The sequence below is a fragment of the Grampus griseus genome, assembly GCF_964374135.1.
Source record: "Grampus griseus genome assembly, chromosome: 10".
NCBI classification, from domain to species: Eukaryota; Metazoa; Chordata; class Mammalia; order Artiodactyla; family Delphinidae; genus Grampus; species Grampus griseus.
Window position 1 is genome coordinate 99,987,714 of NC_139004.1, and position 27,866 is coordinate 100,015,579.

General features: G+C 37.4%; 1 protein-coding gene and 1 pseudogene across 8 annotated transcripts in view; one reads left to right on the plus strand and one right to left on the minus strand.

Moving 5' to 3' along the window:
- The window catches only part of TMCC1 (transmembrane and coiled-coil domain family 1), a 228,999-nt gene that overhangs the window by 148,842 nt on the left and 52,291 nt on the right, over positions 1-27,866 (minus strand). For 5 of the 7 annotated variants that reach the window (XR_014297265.1, XM_082662860.1, XM_082662858.1 and 2 more), the window contains exon 1: positions 10,477-11,135. Coding sequence is in view for 6 of the 7 variants with exons in the window: in XM_082662860.1 (XP_082518986.1) it covers positions 10,477-11,052 (576 nt within the window). In the remaining variant the exon portion in view is untranslated. Of the gene's footprint in view, positions 1-10,476; positions 11,136-15,037; positions 15,094-27,866 lie in introns of those variants that run through there. The other 2 variants (XM_082662863.1, XM_082662862.1) reach the window with 1 other exon arrangement.
- Positions 25,193-26,180, plus strand: LOC309827933 (protein SET-like; annotated as a pseudogene). Its single transcript has one exon. The product of its transcript is annotated as a protein SET-like (transcript).

Here is a 27,866-nt window from a genome sequence, read left to right on the forward strand (position 1 = left end):
TAAACTCTCTCTTTTCTTCAAAAGACATATGGACTTTATGCCCTCATGAGAATCAATGTTCATGGCTAGTACTTCCGTACATATCTTGCTCCCATATCAGTTTCTTATACTCATTATAATTAAATAGTTTAACTAAATAAACCAATCAGATATGAGTAGAAAAAGGGCTGTTGTTTCTATGAAAACTAAGTAAAGCACTTCAATACAGGTAAGCTGCTTTTAAAAAAATGAATTTAAGGTGGGCAAGACGTTTCAAGAGATTATTAAAACCTAAGATTCGGACCCCAACTGCTTCGCAAGTGTCATTAAGATATCACTCCACTTTATAAAAATTAAATCTAGAAATTACAGTCCATACAATGAGTACAAGAAAGGAACAGAAGTCCAATAGTAGATTTATGTTTTTAAAATGTTATGCTCTGGGGCTTCCCCCAGTGGCGCAGTGGTTGAGAATCCGCCTGCCAATGCAGGGGACACGGGTTCGATCCCCAGTCTGGGAAGATCCCATATGCTGCGGAGCAGCTGGGCCTGTGCGCCACAACTACTGAGCCTGCACTCTAGAGCCCATGAGCCACAACTACTGAAGCCCATGCGCCTGGAGCCCGTGCTCCGCAGCGGGAGGAGCCACCGCAGTGAGAAGCCCATGCACCGTGACAAAGAGTAGCCCCCACTCACCGCAACTGGAGAAGGCCCGCGCACAGCAGCGAAGACCCAACACAGCCAAAAATAAATAAATAAGTAAATTTATTTTTAAAAAAAAAAAAAAGTTTGGCTTTTAAAAAAAAAAAAACTGTTATGCTCTTTGACATCAGTCTTAGCCGTATTTTTTTTTTGGATCTGTCTCCTCTGGCAAGGGCAATGAAAGCAAAAATAAACAAAAACTCAAAAGCTTTTGCACAGTGAAGGAAACCATCAACAAAACAAAAAGACAATCTACTGAATGGAAAAATATATTTGTAAATGATATATCCAATAAGGGGTTAATAGCCAAAATATATAAAGAACTTACGCAACTCAATATCAAAGAACCAAACAATCCAATTAAAAAAATTGGCAGAGGACCTGAAAAGACATTTTTCCAAGGAAGACATACAGATGGGTCAACAGATACATGAAAAGATGCTCAACATCACTAATCATCAGGGAAATGCAAATCAAAACCACAATGAGGGCTTCCCTGGTGGCGCAGTGGTTGAGAGTCCGCCTGCCGATGCAGGGGACACGGGTTTGTGCCCCGGTCTAGGAAGATCCCACATGCCGCGGAGCGGCTGGGCGCGTGAGCCATGGCCGCTGATCCTGCACGTCCGGAGCCTGTGCTCCGCAATGGGAAAGGCCACAACAGTGAGAGGCCCGCGTACCGCAAAAAAAAAAAAAAAAAAGAAAAAAAAACTACAATGAGATATCACCTCACAGTTCTCAGAATGGCTATCATCAAAAAGACAACAAATAACAAGTGTTGGCGAGGATGCAGAGAAAGGGGAACCTTCACGCACTATTGGTGGCAATGGAAATTGGTGCAACCACTATGCAAAACACTATGAGGGTTCCTCAAAAAAATTAAAAATTGAACTACTATACAATCCAGCAATTCCACTTCTAGGTATTTATTCAAAGAAAATGAAAACACTAATTTGAAAAGATATATGCACCCCTATGCTCACTGCAGCATTATTTACAATAGGCAAGATATGGAAGCAATCTAACTGTCCACTGATAGATAAATGGATAAAGAAGATATATACACAATGGTGTATTACTCAGCCATAAAAAAGAATGAAACCCTGCCATTTGCAGCAACATGGATGGACCTAGAGGCTATTATGCTAAGTGAAATAAGTCAGAGAAAGACAAATACCACGTGAGTTCACTTATATGTGGAATCTAAAAAACAAGACAGAGAGTCCCATAGATAGAGAAAACAAACTGGTGGCTGCCAGAGGATGGAAGGGTGGGGAGGCGGGCAAAATGGGTGAAGAGGATGTAATGTACAGCCTAGGAAATATAGTTAATAACATTGTAATAACTTTGTATGGTGCCAAATGGTTACTTAACTTATTGTGGTGATCAATTCATAACGTATGTGAATGTCAAATCACAATGCTGTACATCTGAAACGAATATAATATTGTATGTCAACTATAGTTCAATTTAAAAAGGAAAATAAAATGTAAGACAACCTTAGTTTTAAGTTAAAATAAAATATTCAAATATACTTCAATAAAATTTTTAAAGTAAGGGAATTCCCTGGTAGTCCAGTGGTTAGGACTTGGTGCTTTCACTGCCGGGGCCTGGGTTCGACCCCTTGTCAGGGAACTAAGATCCCACAAGCCATGCAGTGCAGCCAAAAAAAAATTAAATTAAAAGATAAAAATAAAATAAAATATTCAAAGTACATATCTTTTTAAATAATTTTTTTGATAATAAAATCTTTTACTGACTGTCTGTAAGACCTATATCCAAAAGTTCATAGCAGTTTAATTCATTATAGCCAGAAAATGGAAATGATCCAAATGTCCATCAGCTGGTGAATGGATAAACAAATAGATACACAATGGAATACTATTCAGCAATAAAAATGATGCAAGAACATAGGTGAAACTCCCAAGCATTATGCCAAGTGAAAGAAGCCAAACACAAAAGACTATGCACTGTATGATCCCATTTACATTAAATTCTAGAAAAGGCAAAACAATAGTGATAGAAAGCAAATCAGTGGTTGCCAGGGGCCAAGGGTTGGTTAGAGAACAGAGGACTTACAGCAAAGGAGCATAAGAAATCATTCTGGGGTGATGGAGATGTTCTATACCATGATTGCTATTACATGACTATTCATTTCTCAAAACTAATAAAACTGCACACTTAAAATTACTGGGTTTTATTGAAGTATATGTCAGTAAAGTTGACAAAGAACATTAAAAAAACAATTTTATTAAAAAAGATTCTCCCTTGGCTTTGTTTCTATGAAGTTTTCAAAACAATATAAATGCATACAATATGCTTTACTTATGCTTTTTCATTATAACATAAAAGTCTGTAATCCTAAAATCACTACCAATAAATTTCTTAATGTTCTCTGGTACAGATTAAGACAAATTATACAATCACATTGTTAGTTTGTATTGCCAAGTACATTGCATAATTGACAACAAATGTCCTTTTTACTTGAATTACATCATAAATATATGCTACTTTTCCTCATTTATACTTTTAATTTTAATGAAGTGAATCATTATTCTGATGATTCTGTTATTCTGGTGGATTTGCTTTTCTGACACATTTAACTTCTTAAAGTGATTTACTGTCCACTATCTGTTTGTTTCTCTTTAGTGTCTTTTTTATTTTATTTATTTATTTTATTTATTTTATTTACTTATTTTTGGCTGCGTTGGGTCTTCGCTGCTGCGTGTGGGCTTTCTCTAGCTGCAGAGAGTGGGGGCTACTCTTCGTTGTGGTGCGCGGGCTTCTCGTTGTGGTGGCTTCTCTTGCTGCGGAGCATGGCTCTACGCATGTGGGCTTCAGTAGTTGTGGTGCGCGGGCTCAGTCGCTGTGGCTCACGGGCTTCTCATTGTGGTGGCTTCTCTTGTTGCAGAGCACAGGCTCTAGGCGTGTGGGCTTCAGTAGTTGCGGCACACGGGCTCAGTAGTTGTGGCTCACAGGCTCTAAAGCACAGGCTCAGTAGTTATGGCGCACGGGCTTAGTTGCTCCACAGCATGTGGGATTTTCCCAGACCAGGGCTCAAACCTGTGTCCCCTGCACTGGCAGGTGGATTCTTAACCACTGTACCACCAGGGAAGCCCCTAGTGTCTTCTTTAGATAGGAGAGGTTTAAAGGTCCTAGACTCAATATTTAGATTTCTAGGTTAAATATGCTGTAAAATAAACTTACTAGTGCCAGAAGGAGACACAGAATGAAAGTGATTTACTATCATAAAAGCCTTAAGGAATACATAAAAGTAAAGCCAAAAGATAGCAAGTTGGTGACACTAAGGGACAGACCTCACCCACAAATGTGTTCTGTTTTGGCTTGCACAGTATGTTAAAAATCAAGAGATTATTCATTTAACTTTCTAGTTTCTCTTGAAAATTCAGAAGCCTTGGCAATACTGGGCTCACAGTCCTAATTTACAACAATCAGCTAAAGTTCAGAAGACACTGTCCCTTTAGACAGGGCACATACTCTTTCTTTAGTCCATCCAAGCCTCTAACACTTGAGTTCACTCATTGTCACTACGTACCTGGCTACACGTATCTGAGTTTTCAAACCCTAGTTTGAAACAATTTGAGGTTAGTGCCTCAACTAAGCATAACTGAGAGATGAAGTTAGAGTTATATGAATGGAGTTCCCCCTAAATTTGTTATGCTTAGTTCTCCTTCCAGGCAGACCAAAAAAACCTGTTCATTAAGAGTAAATGATAAGAGTCCCTCCCATCAGGAAACTTACACAAGCCCCTTAGGTAGCCTCATCCACCAGAGGGCAGACAGCAGAAGCAAGAAGAACTACAATTGTGCAGCCTGGGGAACAAAAACCACATTCACAGAAAGACAGACAAGATGAAAAGGCAGAGGGCTATGTACCAAATGAAGGAACAAGATAAAACCCCAGGAAAACAAATAAATGAAGTGGAGATACGCAACCTTACAGAAAAAGAATTCAGAATAATGATAGTGAAGATGATCCAGGACCTCGGAAAAAGAATGGAGGCAAAGATCGAGAAGATACAAGAAATGTTTAAAAAAGACCTAAAAGAATTAAAGAGCAAAGAAACAGAGATGAATAATACAATAACTGAAATGAAAACTATACTAGAAGGAATCAAAAGCAGAATAACTGAGGCAGAAGAACGGATAAGTGACCTGGAAGACAGAATGGTGGAATTCATTGCTGTGGAACAGAATAAAGAAAAAAGAATGAAAAGAAATGAAGACAGCCTAAGAGACCTCTGGGACAACATTAAATACAACAACATTTGCATTATAGGGGTCCCAGAAGGAGAAGAGAGAGAGAAAGGACCTGAGAAAATATTTGAAGAGATTATAGTCGAAAACTTCCCTAACATGGGAAGGAAATAGCCACCCAAGGCCAGGAAGCACAGCGAGTCCCATACAGGATAAACCCAAGGAGAAACTTGCCGAGACACATAGTAATCAAATTGGCAAAAATTAAAGACAATGAAAAATTACTGAAAGCAACAAGGGAAAAATGACAAATAACATACAAGGGAACTCCCATATGCTTAACAGCTGATTTCTCAGCAGAAACTCTACACTGCCAGAAGGGATTGGCATGATATACTTAAAGTGATGAAAGGGAAGAATCTATAACCAAGATTACTCTACCCAGCAAGGATCACATTCAGATTCGATGGAGAAATCAAAAGCTTTACAGACAAGCAAAAGCTAAGAGAATTCAGCACCACCAAACCAGCTGTACAACAAATGCTAAAGGAACTCCTCTAAGTGGGAAACACAAGAGAAGAAAAGGACCTATAAAAACAAACCCAAAACAATTAAGAAAATGGTCATAGGAACATACATATCAATAATTACCTTAAACGTGAATGGATTAAATGCTCCAACCAAAAGACACAGGCTTGCTGAACGGATACAAAAACAAGACCCATCTATATGCTGTCTACAAGAGACCCACTTCAGACCTAGGGACACATACAGACTGAAAGTGAGGGGATGGAAAAAGATATTCCATGCAAATGGAAATCAAAAGAAAGCTGGAGTAGCAATACTCATATCAGATAAAATAGACTTTAAAATAAAGAATGTTACAAGAGACAAGGAAGAACACTACACAATGATCAGGGGATCAATCTAAGAAGACGATATAACAATTATAAATAAATATACACCCGATCGACAGTAACACAATAACGGTGGGAGACTTTAACACTTCACTTACACCAGTGGACAGATCATCCAAACAGAAAATTAATAAGGAAACACAAGTTTTAAATGACACAACAGACAAGATAGATTTAATTGATATTTATAGGACATTCCATCCAAAAACAGCAGATTACACTTTCTTCTCAAGTGCGCACGGAACATTCTCCAGGATCGACCACATCTTGGGTCACAAATCAAGCCTCAGTAAATTTAAGAAAATTGAAATCATATCAAGCATCTTTTCTGACCACAACACTATGAGATTAGAAATGAATTACAGGGAAAAAAACGTAAAAAACACAAACACATAGTGGCTAAACAATACATTACTAAATAACCAAGAGATCACTGAAGAAATCAAAGAGGAAATCAAAAAATACCTAGAGACAAATGACAATGAAAACACGACGATCCAAAACCTATGGGATGCAGCAAAAGCAGTTCTAAGAGCGAAGTTTATAGCTATACAAGCCTATCTCAAGAAACAAAAATCTCAAACAATCTAACCTTACACCTAAAGGAACTAGAGAAAGAAGAACAAACAAAACCCAAAGTTAGCAGAAGGAAAGAAATCTTAAAGATCAGAGCAGAAATAAATGAAATTGAAACAAAGAAAACAACAGCAAAGACCAATAAAACTAAAAGCTGGTTCTTGGAGAAGATAAACAAAATTGATAAACCATTAGTCAGACTCATCAAGAAAAAGAGGGAGATGACTCAAATCAATAAAATTAGAAATGAAAAAGGAGAAGTTACAACACACAGCAGAAATACAAAGCATCCTAAGAGACTACTACAAGCAACTCTATGCCAATAAAATGGACAACCTGGAAGAAATGGACAAATTCTTAGAAAGGTATAACATTCCAAGACTGAACCAGGAAGAAATAGAAAACATGAACAGACCAATCACAAGTAATGAAATTGAAACTGCTTAAATATCTTCCAACAAACAAAAGTCCAGGACCAGATGGCTTCACAGGTGAATTCTATCAAACATTTAGAGAACAGCTAACAGCCATCCTTCTCAAACTCTTCCAAAAAATTGCTGAGGAAGGAACACTCCCAAACTCATTATATGAGGCCACCATCACCCTGATACCGAAACCAGACAATGATACTACAAAACAAGAAAATTACAAACCAATATCACTGATGAATATAGATGCAAAAATCCTCAACAAAATACTAGCAAACAGAATCCAACAACACATTAAAAGGATCATACACCATGATCAAGTGGGATTTATCCCAGGGATGCAAGGATTCTTCAATATACACAATCAATCAATGTGATACACCATAATAACAAATTGAAGACTATAAACCATATGATCATCTCAATAGATGCAGAAAAAGCTTTTGACAATATTCAACACCCATTTATGATGAAAACTCTCCAGAAAGTGAGCATAGAGGGAACCTACCTCAACATAATAAAGGCCATACACGACAAACCCACAGCAAACATCATTCTCAATGGTGAAAAACTGAAAGCATTTCCTCTAAGATCAGGAACAAGATAAGGATGTCCACTCTCACCACTATTATTCAACCTAGTTTTGGAAGTCCTAGCCATGGCAATCAGAGAAGAAAAAGAAATAAGAGAAATACAAATTGGAAAAGAAGAAGTAAAACTGTCACTGTTTGCAAATCACATGATACTATACATAGAGAATCCAAAAAATGCCACCTGAAAACTACCAGAGCTAATCAATGAATTTGGCAAAGTTGCAGGATACAAAATTAATGCACAGAAATCTCTTGCATTCCTATACACTAATGATGAAAAATCTGAAAGAGAAATTAAGGAAACACTCCCATTTACCACTGCAACAAAAAGAATAAAATACCTAGGAATAAACCTACCTAGGGAGACAAAAGACCTCTATGCAGACAACTATAAGACACTGATGAAAAATTGAAGATGATACCAACAGATGGAGAGATATACCATGTTCTTGGATTGGAAGAATCAATATTATGGAAATGACTATACTACCCAAAGCAATCTACAGATTCAACGTAATCCCTATCAAATTACCAATGGCATTTTTTACGGAACTAGAACAAAAAATCTTAAAATTTGTATGGAGACACAAAAGACCCCGAATAGCCAAAGAAGTCTTGAGGGAAAAAAATGGAGTGGGAGGAATGAGACTCTCTGACTTCAGACTATACTACAAAGCTACAGTGATCAAGACAATATGGTACTGGCACAAAAACAGAAACATAGATCATTGGAACAAGATAGAAAGCCCAGAGATAAACCCACACACCTATGGTCAACTAATCTATGACAAAGGAGGCAAGGATATACAATGGAGAAAAGACAGTCTCTTCAATAAGTGGTGCTGGGAAAACTGGACAGCTACATGTAAAAGAATGAAATTAGAACATGCCCTAACACCATACACAAAAATAAACTCAAAATGGATTAGAGACCTAAATGTAAGACTGGACACTATAAAACTCTTAGAGGAAAACATAGGAAGAACACTCTTTGACATAAATCACAGCAAGATCTTTTTTGATCCACCTCCTAGAGTAATGGAAATAAAAAACAAAAATAAACAAATGGGACCTAATGAAACTTCAAAGCTTTTGCACAGCAAAGGAAACCATAAACAAGATGAAAAGGCAACCCTCGGAATGGGAGAAAATATTTGCAAACAAATCAACAGACAAAGGACTAATCTCCAAAATATATAAACAGCTCATGCAGCTCAATATTAAAAAAACAAACAACCCTATCCAAAAATGGGCAAAAGACCTAAACAGACATTTCTCCAAAGGAGACATACAGATGGCCAAGAAGCACATGAAAAGCTGTTCAACATCACTAATTATTAGAGAAATGCAAATCAAAACTACAATGAGGTATCACTTCACACCAGTTAGAATGGGCATCATCAGAAAATCTACAAACAACAAATGCTGGAGAGGATGTGGAGAAAAGGGAATCCTCTTGCACTGTTGGTGGGAATATAAATTGATACAGCCACTATGGAGAACAGTATGGAGGTTCTTTAAAAATCTAAAAATAGGGTGCTTCCCTGGTGGCGCAGTGGTTGAGAGTCCACCTGCTGGTGCAGGGGACACGGGTTCGTGCCCCGGTCCGGGAAGATCCCACATGCCGCGGAGTGGCTGGGCCCGTGAGCCATGGCCGCTGAGCCTGTGCGTCCGGAGCCTGTGCTCCCCAACGGGAGAGGCCAAAACAGTGGGAGGCCCGCGTACCGCAAAAACAAACAAACAAACAAACAAAAACAACTAAAAATAGAATTACCATATGATCCAGCAATCCCACTACTGGGCATATACCCAGAGAAAACCATAATTCTAAAAGACACAGGTACCCCAATGTTCATTGCAGCACTATTTACAATAGCCAGGTCATGGAAGCAACCTAAATGCCCATCGACAGACGAATGGATAAAGAAGATGTGGTACATATATACAATGGAATATTACTCAGCCATAAAAGGAATGAAATTGGGTCATTTGTTGAGACGTGGATGGATCTAGAGACTGTCATACAGAGTGAACTAAGTCAAAAAGAGAAAAACAAAGATCGTATATTAACGCATGTAGGTGGAACCTAGAAAAATGGTACAGATGAACCGGTTTGCAGGGCAGAAGTTGAGACACAGATGTAGAGAACAAACGTATGGACACCAAGCGGGGAAAGCTGCAGGTGGGGGTGGGGATGGTCGTGTGATGAATTGGGTGATTGGGATTGACATGTATACACTGATGTGTATAAAATTGATGACTAATAAGAACCTGCTGTATAAAAAAATAAAATTCAAAAATTTTTTAAAAAAGTAAATGGTAAGAATGCATACGTTCTACTGTAGAAAGCAAAATGTATACTGAATGCTGATAATGTGGTACAGTGTGTAATGAAATTATAAGCAATTTAGTATATTTCCATGCTAAGCACAAACCCAGATTCCAGAACTCTATTCATTATGTTCACTAATGTAAGAAAGCCAGTTCATGTGCAAAACTAAAGCAACAAGAACAAACAAAGCATCTTTATTTCTCTACCATAAAACTGAGCCTTTTCATATAATACATGAAGAGCACATGAAATATACTGAAGGTTTTAGCAAAAGGTCAAAATAAATAAAATATAGCAATATGTTAGAAAGCAAATAGGAATATAATTATAAGCATTCATTATTAGCTATAACGATTATTATTCATCTCACTTATTTAATGAAAAGGGAAACCATCTTTTGCCACAACTTTGAGGTACTTGATGAGATAGATACCTCTTTTTTTTTTCTTTTTTTTTGTGGTACGCGGGCCTCTCACTGTTGTGGCCTCTCCCGCTGTGGAGCACAGGCTCCGGACATGCAGGCTCAGTGGCCATGGCTCACGGGCCCAGCCGCTCCGCGGCATGTGGGATCTTCCCAGACCGGGTCATGAACCCGTGTCCCCTGCATCGGCAGGCGGACTCTCAGCCACTGCGCCACCAGCGAAGCCCAGATACATCTTTTTAGTCACCAAAGCAAAGTTTGCAGAGTCCTAGATACAAAGAACAATAAGTTAACAGATAATCTAACAGACTTACCCGTTCTGCAGATGCCTCATCCCCTGGCAGACACGCAGCAGCAGCAGCAGCAGCAGCACAAGCTATTTCCATCACAGTGGAGCTGGTAGGAGCATCAGTAGTGGATGAAGATCTGGGTCGGCCGGACTGCATAACAGTTGCCATCTCCTGGCCAGACTTCCTGTTGATTTGGGGACTTCCCTTTGGGGCCTCTGGCTTGCCCCGCCTACTATGCAAGCTCGTCCCTCTCTTCATCTTGGGTGGCACTCGGATCTGCTGCAGGACACGATTCAGAGCTGTGGGGTGGGTGGGGACACCATCAATCTCAGCACACGCGTTCTGGCTTTCTAGATCCATTTCAGGTTCTGGGTCTGCCTGAATTTGTTGCACATCATGTGGAGACACTGATGACCTCCTGCGCTGGTGCTGGAAGAGATGCTTCAAGCCTTGGCCAATCACATTAATGTTCTCCAAAGCATTGTGGGTCATTTTAGACAACTTTTGTTCTGATTCTGTCTGCTTTCTGGCCTCTGCATCTTGGGATCTGCCTCCAGGATCAGGGTCCTCAAATAACTGTTCACTGCCCGAAGGCTCCATCAGTAGACTTAATACGATTATTTGCAAACTCAAAAATTTTTAAACACACCAAGACTGTCAAATTAGGTAGGCATTGCTTCAACAGTAACTACACATGCAGCTTTGAGGCGAAGGCTTCATGCCTATCTAATGTTAAAAAAGAAAAGAAAAAAAAAAAAGAACCTCATATTATAAATCCATGCAGAAACTCCAGGGTTAAAACAAAGAAAAACATGCCACTAGCCAAACAATTAAGCAATCTTTAATCAGAAGATTAAAAGATAGTTTTCCAGATAGTGGGTAATGATTATCTTCTAGAATAGGAGAAAAAGCTCAGAAACAAGTACACAGGAAATGAAAAGAGCAACGTTTTAAAAAATCCCTACAAGTTTCAATATGAAGAAGAACTGAATACTAGAGGAGTCATCTTGGAATGGAAACCATAATATTTAAGAGAACAGCCATTACTTGGGGAATAAGAGAGAACAGAGCACAGAGCATTCAATATATATAGTCTTGCTGAGGCAATTTAAATTATTCCTCTCATTCAAAATCACAATTATCTGTACGCTAAAGCTCAGTAGAGTAAATTCAAAGAATAATAGTGAGAAGTGAATATCCCAACCTAACTATATGTGGATTTTAATGGAAAAGAGGAATTTCTGGTTAACTTTCATACTCATCAAGGTCACTGGCAACTAGAAGTGATAGTTCTGCTCTTTTGAGAAGAAAATGTAAATTAAAATCTTATAAGTTGAATTCTCTGCTGAAGCCCAAATGACCTTTTGGCACCATATGAGTGAATGATCCAGAGAGAATCTGTCTTCAGAGAGACTAAAGCTTTGCTCAGTACCAGCTATCAAGATAAGATACTCAAAGAAATGCTTTTCTTTGAACAGTGTCAACCCGGACAGAGGCTTCCCATACACAGTCAGTCCTCCATATCCACAGGTTCCACATCTGCAGATTTAACCAATTTCAGACGGAAAATATTGGGGGTGGGGGAGTTCCAGAATGTTCCAAAAAGCAGAACCTGAATTTGCCATGTGCCCAGCAACTATTTACATAGCATTTACATTGCATCTATAACTATTTTCATAGCATTTACATAGTATTAGGTATTATAAATACTCTAAAGATGATTTAAAGTATATGGGAGGATGTGCATAGTTATATGCAAATACTATGCCATTTTACATAAAGGACTTGAGCATCTGAGGATCTCTGTATTTGCAGGGGTCCTGGAACCAATCCTCCAAGGATACCAAGGGACAACTGCATTCACAAAAATTCAAAAGCAAAGAAGTGACACAGTAACTGGGTATGACTGAAAGTAGAGAAAAAGAAAGGTCAAATAGCAACCACATACCAATATTAAATGCAGGAAATTAAAAGGAAGTTGAAACTAAGAGATGCAAGGTCAGCACAATTGCCATGGTTACAGGAATCACATGCCAAAAAAAGGAGGGGATGGTAAGGATGAGATTTTTCAAAGCAGAAAGTGTGTTTTTTTTTTAATTGAGTTTCTGCAAATATATAAAACAAAATTGTATTAATGTACAGAACCTGCTAGGGAGGGCAAAATATGGTGTAGGAAGGTCTTTATTTCCATATTTTACCTCAGACTTTCATTCAAACAGCTTTAAAACTCCCCTACACTACACCACACCAAGTACTTTGAACAGTCTAAGTCACTACTAGTGAAGCACCTAAGGCGGTCACGTTCTGGGGATATGCAGACCCCTGGCCACCAAGTAGCAATCTAAAAGGCATAAATTAGCTGGATTTAAGAGTTCACTGTGACCTCTAGGCTACTAGAGGTCAAAGGGACAGGAATGCAAACCCACTAGACCTTTCTTCCTGGTAACTACTCTCAGAAGACCTTCTCATCATGTATATGGACATTGTCACTGTGGCTCTGCTGACCATATTCTTTCATGCCTATTTTCCCATCTGCGAACCTCTTCATGACTCAGGAGAGTAAACTGTGCTGACAGGGTTAAAGACCTTTGTCTCTCACCGGTACCTTCCTACTGTCTAAATACCACAAAATTCTTTGCTCCCAAACTAAGCAAATGAGTAGGAGCCATGAGAATGGGAAATTTCACGGCCTTTCACTCAAATTCTTTGTGGCCACACCGAAATCTTGCCACACCACTGGGGGCCTCCTACCTTTTTCCTGACTGTGTATTGCTTTATATTTCCTTTTCCCTTTTCAAGAGCCAAGAAAGAGGCCCTTAATCCTTACTAGATTAACAACTGTCTTGGTTTGTACTGGAGTTTTCTGTGGCTCCTTGTGGGGAAAAATGTTGACAATAGTGTATGTGTTTAATTATCCTCATCTTCTCTCAAGAGTTTGTAGCACACACTAATAGTTATTGAATTATTTTCACTCTGCAAAGCATTAAGCTTCTCAGAGAAAAAGGGCTATGTAACCAAGATAATCCAGTAACAGTGTATATCAAGTAATCTCTTCTTCCACTGTGAAAGCAGCAGGCTGATAATGAGGAAGTAATTTACTTTTTTTCTTATTTATATTGCATTAGCTAAATAATACAACTGATTTTTTTTTTGGTTGATTTTGAAAGTAAATATGTAAAATAAGCTTCTCCCATGAGAATAAAAGATACCATGAAGAGAGGAATGGTGTCAAGGTTAGTTGGAAAACCAAATGACCCACTTGTCTCATATATAAACATATCAGGAATTTATTACTCAGCAAATCAGTTTTATTAGGCAGTATTATAAACTAATCAGGTGGTCACCTGCTTCTTATTTTTTAAAAAATGGAGAATCTAGTACATTTTAAATGTCAGTAACTTCATTTGAGATTTCACTAGCATGTCTACATTATTTATTTTCAAATAATTCAAAATGATCAATTACAAGGAAATTCCAGCATGTCTAGGAAAACCTAGAAATAAAGTGTTAATTTTCAAGCCAAAGCTTGCACAGGATATCGACATAGCTGCAAAGATTACCTAGAAGAAGAGTAATAAATTCTGGGATTTCTAAAGGCAAAACATATATTAATGATACTAACAGAAGCTTACTTAACATGGAACACTAAAGAAACTTAATTGAGCTTTGAACATCAAGTTGTTAGACAAGAATTTTGAAAAACAACCTGTTGCACTGATTATAAAATGTAATCTGGTACTTGTACCTATCATCTGCATTATTGCTGTGATATCAACACAAACAAGAAATATTGCTTGTCCAAAAAAAAGAAAGAAAAAGAAAGAAAGAAGTATTTCTTGTCAAATACTGTGAAACTTGGTAAAACTTTCTGTAGGCCAAGAAAAAATCTTTAAGGCCACCTTTTATTTTGCGACAAATATTAAGGAAGGTCAAATGCTATGCCAAAAATACCAAAGACAGTAATGCTATAATAATTAATTATATAAAACTTGTGACAGTAAGAAAAGCAAGCACTAAAGGAATTCAATAATGTGAAAGTTTTTTAGAGCTCCCCTATTTTCTTCTGTAAAACAGTAGTAAAATTCAAATCAATAATAACTGTTGCTCAGTTTATAAAATTTCTCAAATAACCATATTGGGGTCTCTGGTTTAACACAAACAAGTACAACAGTAAAGCTAAGTGTGCTTTCGAAAGAAGGAAATGTTAGCTTCTCTTTTATTCATTCAGCTTCTCTGAAAAGTAAAGTTCTTTTAGTAAACCAGAGGAAATGGGTAAAGAGCAAAGGGAACAAAAGGACATGGGAGAAAGGGGGCAGGGGGAAGGGGTGAAAAGCGGGGAAAAAAGAGGAAGAAAACTGGTAGCCACCAACAAACCAGGTATTTCACATAATTTTGTTAAATTCTCAGAATTTTTCTACAACAGTTTTGCAAAAAAATTCCAAATTATATATGAATTATCTTTCTTTTTTTCCTTTAAGTTTTTCTTCCCAACTGTTTAGTTTTTGTGATAGATATGGTGACCAAAGCTTTCTGGTTTGGCTATGAACCAAGTTATTTCATTGATGATAAAGAGTTGGATACTTGCCTTTATCACTCTTCCTCAAGCACTTCTAAGGTGTTCTGGAATCGTTTTAGGAAAAGCTGAAAAGCAAACATTAAGAAATACAAAGTAAGAAACTTACAAGATGGAAACATCTATATAAACAAAGAAAAGTAAGTCTACACATAACAAAATGTTAACATTTATCTCTCACTGGTGGGAGTAGGGTAATTTTTTCTAGTGTTTTTTAGTATTTTCTAATTTTGCAAAGGTATAATAAAAAACTGTAATCAAGGAAAAATACCTTGGGAAAAAAAGAAACTTGTCAATACTTAAAAAAGAAAGTGGCGTGTTTTATAAATAGCAATGAATATTTTTACACTATGATACTGAATTAGGAATGGTTATTCCATTAATTCTGATCTTAAGGTAACATGAAATGCAAAACAAGTACATACATGAAAAACAGCATAATTTTATAAGCAAATATTTTTCAAGTAGCTTCCAATTGTCTATCTGCATTTTATATTTAAAAGCAACTCTTAAAAACTATATCTACCCTGAACAATTGAGGCTCAAGATGCACCAAAATTGAAAATTTCCTGGAAAACAAGTTTCTGACAGCCATTACCAGAGAAGCAATTTACTTAGGCACATATTTGGGGGGCATCTGCTTTGTGCTCAGCATTATACAGACCAAATAACGTATCCTATCTTACCCTCAAGGAACTCACAATCTAGGATGGAAAGTAAGATTTACATACTTGCAACTTAAGGAAAACAGCACAAAACAACATAATTAAGTGCTAAATTGTGGGAGGAAAACTGTGATTACCATCAGAAGCAGAAGATTAGTTAGATTAGATTTGTTCAGAAAAGCTTCAAGAAGGAGAAAGAAGCTTTAATGAAGGATGAGAAGATGGATGAATAAGCAGGAAAATATAGGCCAAGATTCCCAGCTAGAGAGCAGTAAACACAGCACAGATCAGTAAATACAGTATACGTTTGGGGGCTAGTGAAGAGGCCAGATGCCTGTACTGGTGGATACTCATTTCTGAGTCATCTGGAGAACTAAGTGGCTGGTGGGCAGATGTGAATGGAGGATTTTCCATCTTTAAACTTTTTCTACCTTTTGAATTTTGTACTTTATGACTATTAATTATGTTGAGAAAAAATAAACTTACATATTTGAAAAAAAGAAAGTAAATACATGTTTACATGTTTTAATCTCTAGGGTAAACATTTAAAAATAGTAGAAGAGTATATAACTACTAGGCTAATAGAAAGGAAAAGTAGAATTAAAATACCCAAATAAATGCAAAAAGGCGGGAAAGCAAGATCACAGATAAGTAGAACATATAAAAAGCAAAATATAAGATGTCAACTGTAAACCCAAATATTCCAGTAATTACATTAAAAGTAAGTGGACCAAAAGAAAAAAATCATTGTACTAAATAAAAAACAGGGAATTGGTGGTCCAGTGGTTAGGACTCGGTGCTTTCACTGCAGTGGTCCAGGTTCAATCCCTGGTCTAGGAACTAAGATCCCACAAGCTGCGCAGCATGGCCAAAAAAAAAAAATTTCAATCTTATGGTGTCTAAAAGAATCACACCAAAAATATAGAGAACAATTAAAATAAAATGTATGGAAAAGGTCACACAAACATAAACTAAACAAAAGCTGCTCTAGCTTTATTAATAGTACTCAAAGTAGATTATAATGCAAAAAGTGTTAACAGAGGAGTAATTCATAGGATTAAATGTAGAATTCATCAGGAAGACATAATTTTAAATTTGTATGCATGCAATAACATAGCCTCCAAATACATAAAGCACAACTTAGCAGAACTACAAGGAGAAGTGAAATATATCCATAATCATAATGGGGAAATTTTTAACATCTATCTCAGTAATTGATAGAATAAATGACCTAAATAGGAGGAAATAAAGAGATAAGTATAGATTTGAATAGCATGGTTAACAAACTGGAACTAAACAGACATTTATGTAACACAGCACCCAGTAACTGCAGAATAAATACTCTATCAAGCACAAAGAGATCACTTACAAAAACTGATCCATATGCTGAGCACTAAGGCAAGTTTCACAAGTTATTCTCTGACCACAATGTGGATTCCTAAGGTTTAGAAAGAGTAGATGAAATCACATTCTCCCCACCACCCACACTGTCTCCTGACCCAACCTGTCGGCAATACAGATGGGATGAAGCAATACAGAGGCTGGACAAGCACCCAAAACCCTAAAAGAGAGAAAGCTTTCTCTCTAACCAAAGGAAATATAGCCCCAAGAGCAGGAAAGAATCCCATTGCGGTCAGGAAGATTAAACCACAAATTATGATAAATTGCTGAAGACTGAATGTGGGCTAGCATGAGAGTGTAAAGTCTCTGGGGGCTGCAATCATAGGAGAGTTTCCAGCCTATTACAGGCTTTTCCTCCAGAAATCCCAAAAGGCTCTCTAATGCGGGGGCGGGGGGGGGGGGATCTGAGAGAATGCAAAGAAAGTTCCTCATCCCTGCCCCCACCTCTGTGGAGCTTGGCAGCCAATGCCAATCAGCCCAGATCTATTTCCTCTATCTCCCTATGGAATGAAAGACTTAATCTGCAAGAAAAAAAAAAATCACCAAGGCCTGTACCCTGAGAACACTGGCAGAATCTCACTATAGCTGGAAGAAAGAAAAGGAGACTACACCCAATCTTCACTATTTCTCTAAAGTAACAATCTTAATACAGGGGGAAAGGGCTTTAAAAACTTTAACTTAGGGACTTCCCTGGCGGTCCAGTGGTTAAGACTCCACACTGCCATTGCAGGGGGCATGGGATGGATCCCTGGTTGGGGAACTAAGATCCTGTGGTATGGCCAAAAAAATAAAATAAAATAAAATACAGGGGCAGAGAAGGCTGCTTTAAATAGAAAATTCAAATAAAGAATAAACCATTATTGGTTAAAATCTATTTAAAAAAAAACTTTGCCTTAAAAAAAGGGGGTGGTGGTGTTAGAAAACCTAACCCAGACACAGCAGTTGGGGAAAAACAAGGACAGGGAACAACTCCACTCCTAGAAGTAGAAAGTTTTATGAAGGCCACAGCTCCGAGATCCAGGTTCTAGTGCCTGCCAAAATCTGAGGTTTAACAAACCACCACAGAACTCCCCCCACCCTCCACTACCAGGCTAATAAGCTTTAAGTAAAAATAACAATGGAATATAGCTGCAAAGGACGAACTCACTGTGTGAAACAGCACAAAGGGAAAACCCAAAGCCAAGCAGGGAGATAAGAGACACTAGGGAAATCTGAAGTCTCTGGTTTCCATGGCAACAACAAATGTCAACTCTGGTAACCATAGCAATAATAATGTTTAAACATAGCTCAACCCCTAACAGATTAATTCAAATTCCACCCTAAAGGACTAGCAGAAGGAAACTTGCAGTGTTCTCCAAGCATATCAGATATTTACCTCAGTACTTCCTGTTCTATACCAAATGGTCACGTTTCAACAAGAAATTATGAAGCATGCCAAAGGCAGTAATAAAAACACAGTTTGAGGAAACAAAACAATTATCAGAACTAGATTCAGACATGATATAGATTTTAGAGTTATCAGGGAATTTAAAACATGATTAATATGGTGAAGACTCTAATGGAAAAGGTAGACAACATGCAAGATCAGATAGGTAATTTCAGAGAGACATGGAAATCATAAGAAAAAATCAAGTGGAAAAAACATGGTAATAAATAACAAATGCTTCTGACAAGCTTATTAGTAGATTTGAAACAGCTAAAAAAAGAATCAGTGAACTTGAAGACTGGCTAATAGAAATTGCTCAAACTGAAATGTAAGGAAGAAAAAGAATAGGAAAATAAAACAGAAAAAAAACATCCAAGAACTGTGGGAAAATATCAAACCGTGTAACACTCAGAGTGCCTGGAGAAGAAAGAACAGAGCAGAAGAAATATTTGAATGGCCAAGAACTTACCAAAATTAGTAACAAGACACCAAACTACAGACTTAAAAAGGTCCAAAAACATCAAACAGGATAAATAACAAAAAAACAAAAACAAAAAAACTAAGCATATCATATTCAAATCGCTGAAAGGCAAAGAGAAAATCTTGAAGGCAGTCAGAGAGGGGAAAAAACATATTATATACAGAGGAACAGGATAAGGATTATAATAAGCTTCTTGTCAGCAACTGTCCAAGCAAGATGATACTGGAGTAGCAACTTTAAAATGTAAGAAAAAACTGCTGAACCAGTATTCTATATCCAGTGAAAATATCCTTCATAAATGAAGAGGAAATAAGGACTTTCCCAATGTAAGCTGGTGCAGCCACTATGGAAAACAGTATGGAGGTTCCCTAAAAAACTAAAAATAGAGTTGCCATACGATCCAGCAATCCCACTCTTGGGCATATGTCCGGAGAAAACTCTAATTAAAAAAGATACATGCACCCCAATATTCATAGCAGCACTAGTTACAATAGCCAAGACATGGAAGCAACCTAAATGTCCATCAACAGATGAATGGTTGAAGAAGATGTGGTATTATGTATACAATGGACTACTACTCAGCCATAAAAAAGAATGAAATAAACTTATTTACAAGACAGAAACAGACTCACAGACAGAGAAAACAAACTTACGCTTGCCAAAGCGGAAAGGGGGTAGGGATAAACTGGGACTTTGTGCTTAACAGATACATACTACTATATATAAAACAGATAAACAAGGCCTACTGTATAGCACAGGGAGCTATGTTCAATATCTTGTAATAACCTAAAATGGAAAAGAATCTGAAAAATAATAGATATATGTGTGTGTGTGTTTGTGTGTGTGTGTATAACTGAATCACTTTGCTGTACACCTGAAACTAACACAACGCTGTAAATCAACTATACTTCAATTTTTAAAAAATCCTGATTTCAAATTTCTTACATCATCAAGCAGTCACAATATGTCATTCAAAAGAAAAAGGAAAAAACACTCATAATAAACATATAACATATGTTACATTTCAATACGCCTTCAGAATGTCAAATTTTGCTCAACTGCCACAGAGCCAGTCGTAAATCTCTCTAGAGTAAATGGATGAACACAAAGTTTAGAAATGAAACTTCGTCATGTTTTTCAGATTTTAAAAAAGTCTCTAACTTATGCTCTTTCTCCTTCACTGTAGGTCATTTGAGATGGTTTCAATGGTAACACATACTTTATGCTTTGCTACACTGCAAATTTATTCAACAGTTCTATTCTTGAAGTCATTATTTCTTCTCATGCTTCTATTTTATAAGGGACAACATTTTTCCAGCTACCTCCTAAGGGGATTTGTGATTTAGCAACATCTTTTCCCAGCCCAGTCATTCACACTCAAAACAAATCTTTCTCTTGAGACAGAAATGAGAAAGATATAATCAAGGAAATTCAATAGACATTTACTACTTTGAAAAATGTAATCTCTTCAGTCACAAATATAGTTTTATCACACTTCCTTGAGTTTATTCAATAAATATGGCCAAAGCAACAGGACCTTACAGTGACTACAAAGAACAAGTAGTTATAGGGCCTTAGCTTAAACTGTTCTGTGAATGAATGAACACGCAAACATGAGAATACAAAATACTAAGATACAGTGTTTCATTAAAGTGAGAAATATGGTCAAAGTGAGACTGCCCAGTGAGTAGTTGATAACTGCTAGACAGCAAATGCACTGGCAGACTCTATCTGATGTATTTTGGAACTATGGAGTCTATTTAAGGCTTGGATCTTCCAAGGGGGAAGGCTTGGACAATAAGTTGCATTTAATTTCAATTTCAACTCTTAGCACTGTAGCAGCTACACAGCTTCCTCCAGCAACATGGACGTGAGCTGAGCAAGGTTCCTACAACAGCTTGGACACAGGTTGTGGGACCTAGGGTGGGCAAAAAAAAGACCCTGTCTTCCAAATATCACAGATCTATGCCCTGATCACTGATTATTGCTTCTGATCACAAAGCTGCAAAGAGACAGGTGCCCATTTTTGTTGCACCTTACCTCCCCACCACCCCGCACCACCCTGTAGTTGCAAGGCCCTCCCTCTCCAGCTAAGTGACTTCCAAGGGATTTATTTAAAGGACTGGTTTCCTGTTCTCCCAATCCTTCTCCCCGCCTCCTTTCCCCCCTATCGGGAGCAAGAGCCTAAAGACTAGGATGTTGGAAAGCAACTGCATACACATTCTTCTCAAGTTCACATGGGACACCTTCCAGGACAGACCATATATTAGCTAACAAATTCCTAGAAACACAAAATCTACCAAGACTAAATCAAGAAGAAATAGAAAGGGACTTCCCTGGTGGCGCAGTGGCTAAGAATCCGCCTGCCAATGCAGGGGACACCGGTTCGAGCCCTGGTCCGGGAAGATCCCACATGCCGCAAAGCAACTAAGCCCGTGTGCCCCAACTACTGAGCCTGCACTCTAGAGCCCACGAGCCACAACCACTGAAGCCCGCGTGCCTAGAGCCCGTGCTCCACAACAAGAGAAGCCACCGCAATGAGAAGCCCACGCACCACAACGAAGAGTAGCTCCCGCTCGCCACAACTACAGAAAGCCTGCGCACGTGCAGCAACAAAGACCCAACACAGCCATAAATAAATAAATAAATAAATTTTTTTTTTTTAAAAAAAAAAGAGGAAATAGGAAAATAGACCTATAAAGAGTAAGGAGATTGAATCAGTAATCAAAAATCTCCTGACAAATAAAAGCCCTGACTTGATTTGTTTCACTGGTCAATTCTACCAAGCATTTAAAGAAGAACTAATACCAATCTTTCTTAAACTTTTCCAAAAAATTGAAGAGGAGGGAATACTTCCTAATCATCCTATGAAGCCAGCATTACTGATACCAAAACCAGACAAAACCACCTCAAGAAGAGAAAACAACAGGGTTATTATCATAACCCTTATTATAATATTGAGACATTTTTTGCCTTTTTCACTTTCACCCTCTCATGAGGATAACGTGACGTTCTCATGGCTCTTAGGGCTAATGGGATATAAGAATTTAGCTGTCTTGTATGAAGTCAAACATTAAAGAGATTGGCACAAATGTAAAATAATCCTACTCTTATTAAATATTATTTTAGAAAATGACGTGTTATTCATATTAACATGTAATGGGTTTATTACTTTTTAAATTAATTAAATATTCTTTAAAATCTGTTTTGATTGCTAATACAGTAAATATCAATAAACATAACCCAAATAAACAAAAGCTTTTTGGGGTCCTCAATAATCTAAGTATAAAGGAGGCCTAATACCAGTTTAATACTGGTCTAACTCACGAAAGTTAAAGAAAGACTGAGGAATCGTCCCAAATTAAAGGAGACTATACCGACTCTGCCCTAGATCTTGGACCGGGAAACAAAAGAAAAGATAATTGGCAAAATTTGAACAGGATTTATAGGTTAGATAACAGTATTGTATTGATGTTCACTTCCTGATTTTGGTAATTGTACTGTGATCAATAAAATGTGAACTTTGGGGACTCTGGGTGAAGAATTCGGGGGATTCTTTGGCTAGTTTTGCAACTCTTTATAGATTTGAAATTATTTCAAAATGAAAATTAAAATTCTTTTAATTAAATTGATTTAAAAGATCACTCAAACTAAGTATCAGAGAGGATGTGGAGCAACTGCAGCTAGTGCTAATACTAAATGGTATAACCTCTTTGGAAAACGTGTGGCAGTATGGTAGGCAGAACGGCCCCCCAAAGATGTTTCTATCCTGTGAATATGTTACCTTACCTGACAAGAGAGACTGTGCAGACGTGATGGAATCAAAGATTTTGACACTGGGAGGTTATCCTGCATTATCCAGGAGGGCTCAATGTAATCACATAGGTCCTTATAAGTGAAAGAGGGAGGCAAGAGTGTCAGAGTCAGAGGCGATGGGACACAGAAAGAGAGGTCGGTATGATTATATTTTGAAGATGAAAGGGGGTCATGAACCAAGGAGTATAAACAGCCTCTAGAAGCAAGAGGCAAGAAAATAGGATTCTCCCCTAGAATCTCCAGAAAAAATACAGCCTTGCCAACATCTTGATTTTAGCCTAGTGAGATCCATTTCAGACTTCTGGCCCCCGGAAATGTAAGACAATAAACATGTGTTGTTTTAAGCCATTAAGTTTGTGGTCATTTGTTACAGCAATAGGAAGCTAACAGCACTTTCTTAAAAAATTTAACAAACACCCTCCATATGACCTATCCATTCCATTCCAGATTTTTACCCAAGAGAAATGAAAACATACATCCAAAGACTTGTACATAGATGTTTACAGCAGCTTTATTTATAATAGCCCCCAAACTAGATGGATAACAATCCATATGATAGAACACTGCTCAGCAATAAAAACTAAAAAAAAAAAGATGAATACATGCAATAACATCAATGAACTTCAAAAGCATTATGCTGAGTAAAAGAAGCCAAGCAAAAATACAAGCTTTATGATTCCATTTATATAAAAAATTATATATAATATACATATATATGTATGCATATAAAATTAACCTACAGTGATTGCCTGTGCATGGAATTGGAGGGAAAGATGGATTACAAGGGACAAGGGGAAACTTTGGGGGGTGATGAAAATATTTATCTTGATTATGGTGATGGTTTCAAAAGTGTATACTTATGTCAAAACTCACTAAATTAAAAACTTTATGTGCAACTTATTGCATGTTAATTATACTTCATTAAAATTTAAAAAAATTTAATAAAGTGATAAAGAAACAAACATTAGTTTTGAACACCTACATACTCAACACTGAGCCAAGAACTGTGAAACAATCAGGAAACAAATGCAAGGAGTATGAAATAGTAGATAAGAATCTAGACCTTAGAACCAATCAGTCCTATATTTGATTGTCAGTTTCAATAATTGGTAGCAAAGGAAGTCTTGGCTTTCTAAGCCTCAGTCTCATTTTCTATAATAATATCTAACTCATATGGTTGTTGTAAGAATTAAAAGAAATAATATATGAAAATCACCTCTGCCAAATTTGGAAGTACCCAATTAATGGTAGCTATAAGAATACTATCTTTTTTTCCCCCCAGAATCTGGTGAGCTGCATGCTTCTTTACAGGTGAGGCCAATCTAATTCTTGACTTACATATTAATTCTTACGTTTATTTAAATAAAAGAATTATAAGAAGCAGTGTGCACAAACAATAAGAGAACTTAGAGCAAGGGAAAAGAAAAAAAGTAGTGCATTACAGTGAAATAAATTAACTGATGGTCCTAACAAAAGCCCTGAGTTATCAAGAACAGATTCATTAGGGACTTCCCTGGCAGTCCAGTGGTTAAGATTCTGCGCCACCAATGCAGGGGGCCCAGGTTCGATCCCTGGTTGGGGAACTAAGATCCCACATGCCATGGAGTGCAGTCAAAAAATTAAAAATAAATAAATAAATAAAGAACAGATTCATCATACACAGAAAACTGTCTTTAACAGGGTGAAAATTTTTTTCTTACAAGGCCAAAAAGGAACACACATTTCAGAAAAATTACTATTCTAAAATGGTTAATTTCTTTGAAAGCTACATTTCTTCAACAGAGGTAAACTTTACCAATCTGGAAACATTTATAACTCTTTATCCCCTTTCAATATTAAACAAATGAAATATTACCATATATGACAAAACATTTTCTGTAGCTCTAAATAATTTACTTTGTATGATTCTCAACAATCCTAAAGATATAAATTCCTCAAAGCTGAAACAAAATGGTCTACTGAAATCAGACTTTCATACAAAACCTTTCAGTATTTCTTAAATGAAGTAAAATTTTAAAACATGCAGTACATGCTATTATGGCTCACTTGCCTACTAACTGTGGGTCCTTGAGCAAATTACTGAATTTGATCTCTAAAGTATGGATTAAAATATTTCTCATCTCATGGGGTTACTGTAAAGAATAAATGAGAAATGCATGCATGGAAAGTACTTTTTATAGTGCCTGGCAAGAAGTAAGCAAATACTCAGTAAGTGTTAGCTGCTATTTTTTTTTTTAAACTACTATTAAACACATACCTCTAACCTAGCCTTACACCTAAAGCAACTAGAGAAAGAAGAACAAAACCCAAAGTTAAAGTTCTCAGAGCTCCTGGTACGAGCCTCTTTCCTTGGGTGGATTCTTGGCTTTTCTCCCAGCATGGCCCCCAAACACCAGTTTTCACTTCCACCCCAAGCAAAGAAACCGAAGAAACCGAGACTGACTCCTGCCTCCAGGCCAGAGGAAATATCTGCTTCTCCGAACTTGCCAAAGGAAGAAAAAGAATAGCAAGAAGCAATTGAACATACTGATGAAGTACAAAATGAAAATGGACAGACTTGACGAACAAGCCAGTGAGGAGATTTTGAAAGTACAACAGAAATATAACAAACTTCGCCAACCATTTCTTCAGAAGACGTCAGAATTGATCGCCAAAACCCCACATTTTTGGGTAATATCATTTGTTAACCATCCGCAAGTGTCTGCACTGCTTGGGGAGGAGGATGAAGAGGCGCTGCATTATTTGACAAGAGTTGAAGTGACAGAATTTGGAGATATTAAATCAGGTTACAGAATAGATTCTTATTTTCATGAAAACCCTTACTTCGAAAATAAAGATCTCTCCAAAGAATTTCATCGGAATGAGAGTGATGATCCGTCTTCAAAGTCCACTGAAATCAAATGGAAATCGGGAAAGGATGTGACAAAACGTTCAAGTCAAACGCAGAATAAAGCCAGCAGGATGAGACAGCATAAGGAACCAGAAAGCTTCTTCACCTGGTTTACTGATCATTCTGATGCAGGTGCAGATGAGTTAGGAGAGGTCATCAAAGATGATATTTGGCCAAATCCATTACAGTACTACTTGGTTCCAGACATGGATGATGAGGAAAGGGAAGGAGAAGAAGGTGACGATGATGATGAAGAGGAAGAAGGATTGGAAGATATTGATGAAGAAGGGGATAAGGATGAAGGAAGATGAAGGAGAAGATGACTAATGGAACACTGATGGATTCCAACCTTCCTTTTTTAATTTTCTCCAGTCCCTGGGAGCAAGTTGCAGTCTTTTTTTTTCTCCTCCTCCTCTTGTGCTCAGTCGCCCTGTTTTTGAGGTCTCTTTTCTCCTTTATACCATGGCTCACAACTTATTTTGGGGGAAAATACCTTGAGCAGAATTCAGTGAGAAAAGAATCTCTACCCCTTTCTGTTTCAAATTCATTTTTATCCCTTCTTGTCTCAACAAAAACTTTATGGAATCAACACCACCATGCTCTGTGGGAAAAAAGAAAAACCTTCTGCTCCCTTAGCTCTGCTGGAAGCTGGAGGGTGCTAGGCCCCTGTGCAGTAGTGCATAGAATTCTAGCTTTTTTCCTCCTTTCTCTGTATACTGGACTCAGAGATTGCACTGTGTCTCTATGTGAATATGGACAGTTAGCATTTACCAACATGTATCTGTCTACTTTCTCTTGTTTAAAAAAAGAAAAAAAACTTTAAAAAATGGGGTTATAGAAGGTCAGCAAAGAATGGGGTTTGAGATGTTTGGGTGGGTTAAGTGGGCATTTTGACAACATGGCTTCTCCTCTGGCATGTTTAATTGTGATGTTTAATGGACATCTCTGCAGTTTAAGATGACACTTTTAAAATAAAATTCTCTCCTAATGATGACTTGAGCCCTGCCACTCAATGGGAGAATCAGCAGAACCTGTAGGATCTTATATGCAATTGACATTCTCTATTGTAATTTTGTTCCTGTTTATTTTAAAAGTTTTCTTTTTGTTTCTCTGGAAAGGAAAGATGATGCTCAGTGTTAAACGTTAAAAGTGTACAAGTTGCTTTGTTACAATAAAACTAAATGTGTATACACACACACAAAAAAACCCTAAGTTAGCAGAAGGAAAGAAATCATGACGATCAGAGCAGAAATAAATGAAATAGAGACGAAGAAAACAATAGCAAAGATCAATGAAACTAAAAGCTGGTTCTTTGAGAAGATAAACAACATTGATAAACCTTTAGCCAGACTCATCCAGAAAAAAAGGGAGAGGACTCAAATCAATAAAATTAGAAATGAAAAAGGAGAAGTTACAATGGACACCACAGAAATACAAAGGATCATAAGAGACTACTACAAGCAACTATACACCAATAAAATGGACAACTGAGCAGAAATGGACAAATTCTTAGAAAGGCACAACCTTCCAAGACTGAACCAGGAATAAGTAGAAAATATGAACAGACCAATTACAAGTACTGAAATTGAAACTGTGATTAAACTCTTCCAACAAACAAAAGTCCGGGACCAGATGGCTTCACAGGCATATGCTATCAAACATTTAGAGAAGAGTTAACACCTACCCTTCTGAAACTCTTACAAAAAATCGCAGAGGAAGGAACACTCCCAAGCTCATTCTATGAGGCCACCATCACCCTGATACCAAAACCAGACAAAGATACCACAAAAAAAGGAAATTGCAGGCCAATATCAATGATGAACATAGACACAAAAATCCTCAACAGAATACTAGCAAATCGAATCCAACAACACATTAAAAGGATCATACACCATGATCAAGTGGGATTTATCCCAGGGATGCAAGGATTTTTCAATATCTGCAAATCAATCAGTGTGATACACCACTTCAACAAATTGAAGAATAAAAACCACATGATCATCTCAATAGATGCAGAAAAAGCTTTTGACAAAATCAACACCCATTTATGATAAAAATCTCCAGAAAGTGGGCACAGAGGGAACCTACCTCAACATAATAAAGGCCATATATGACAAACCCACAGCAAATGTCTTTCTCAACAGTGAAAAACTGAAAGCATT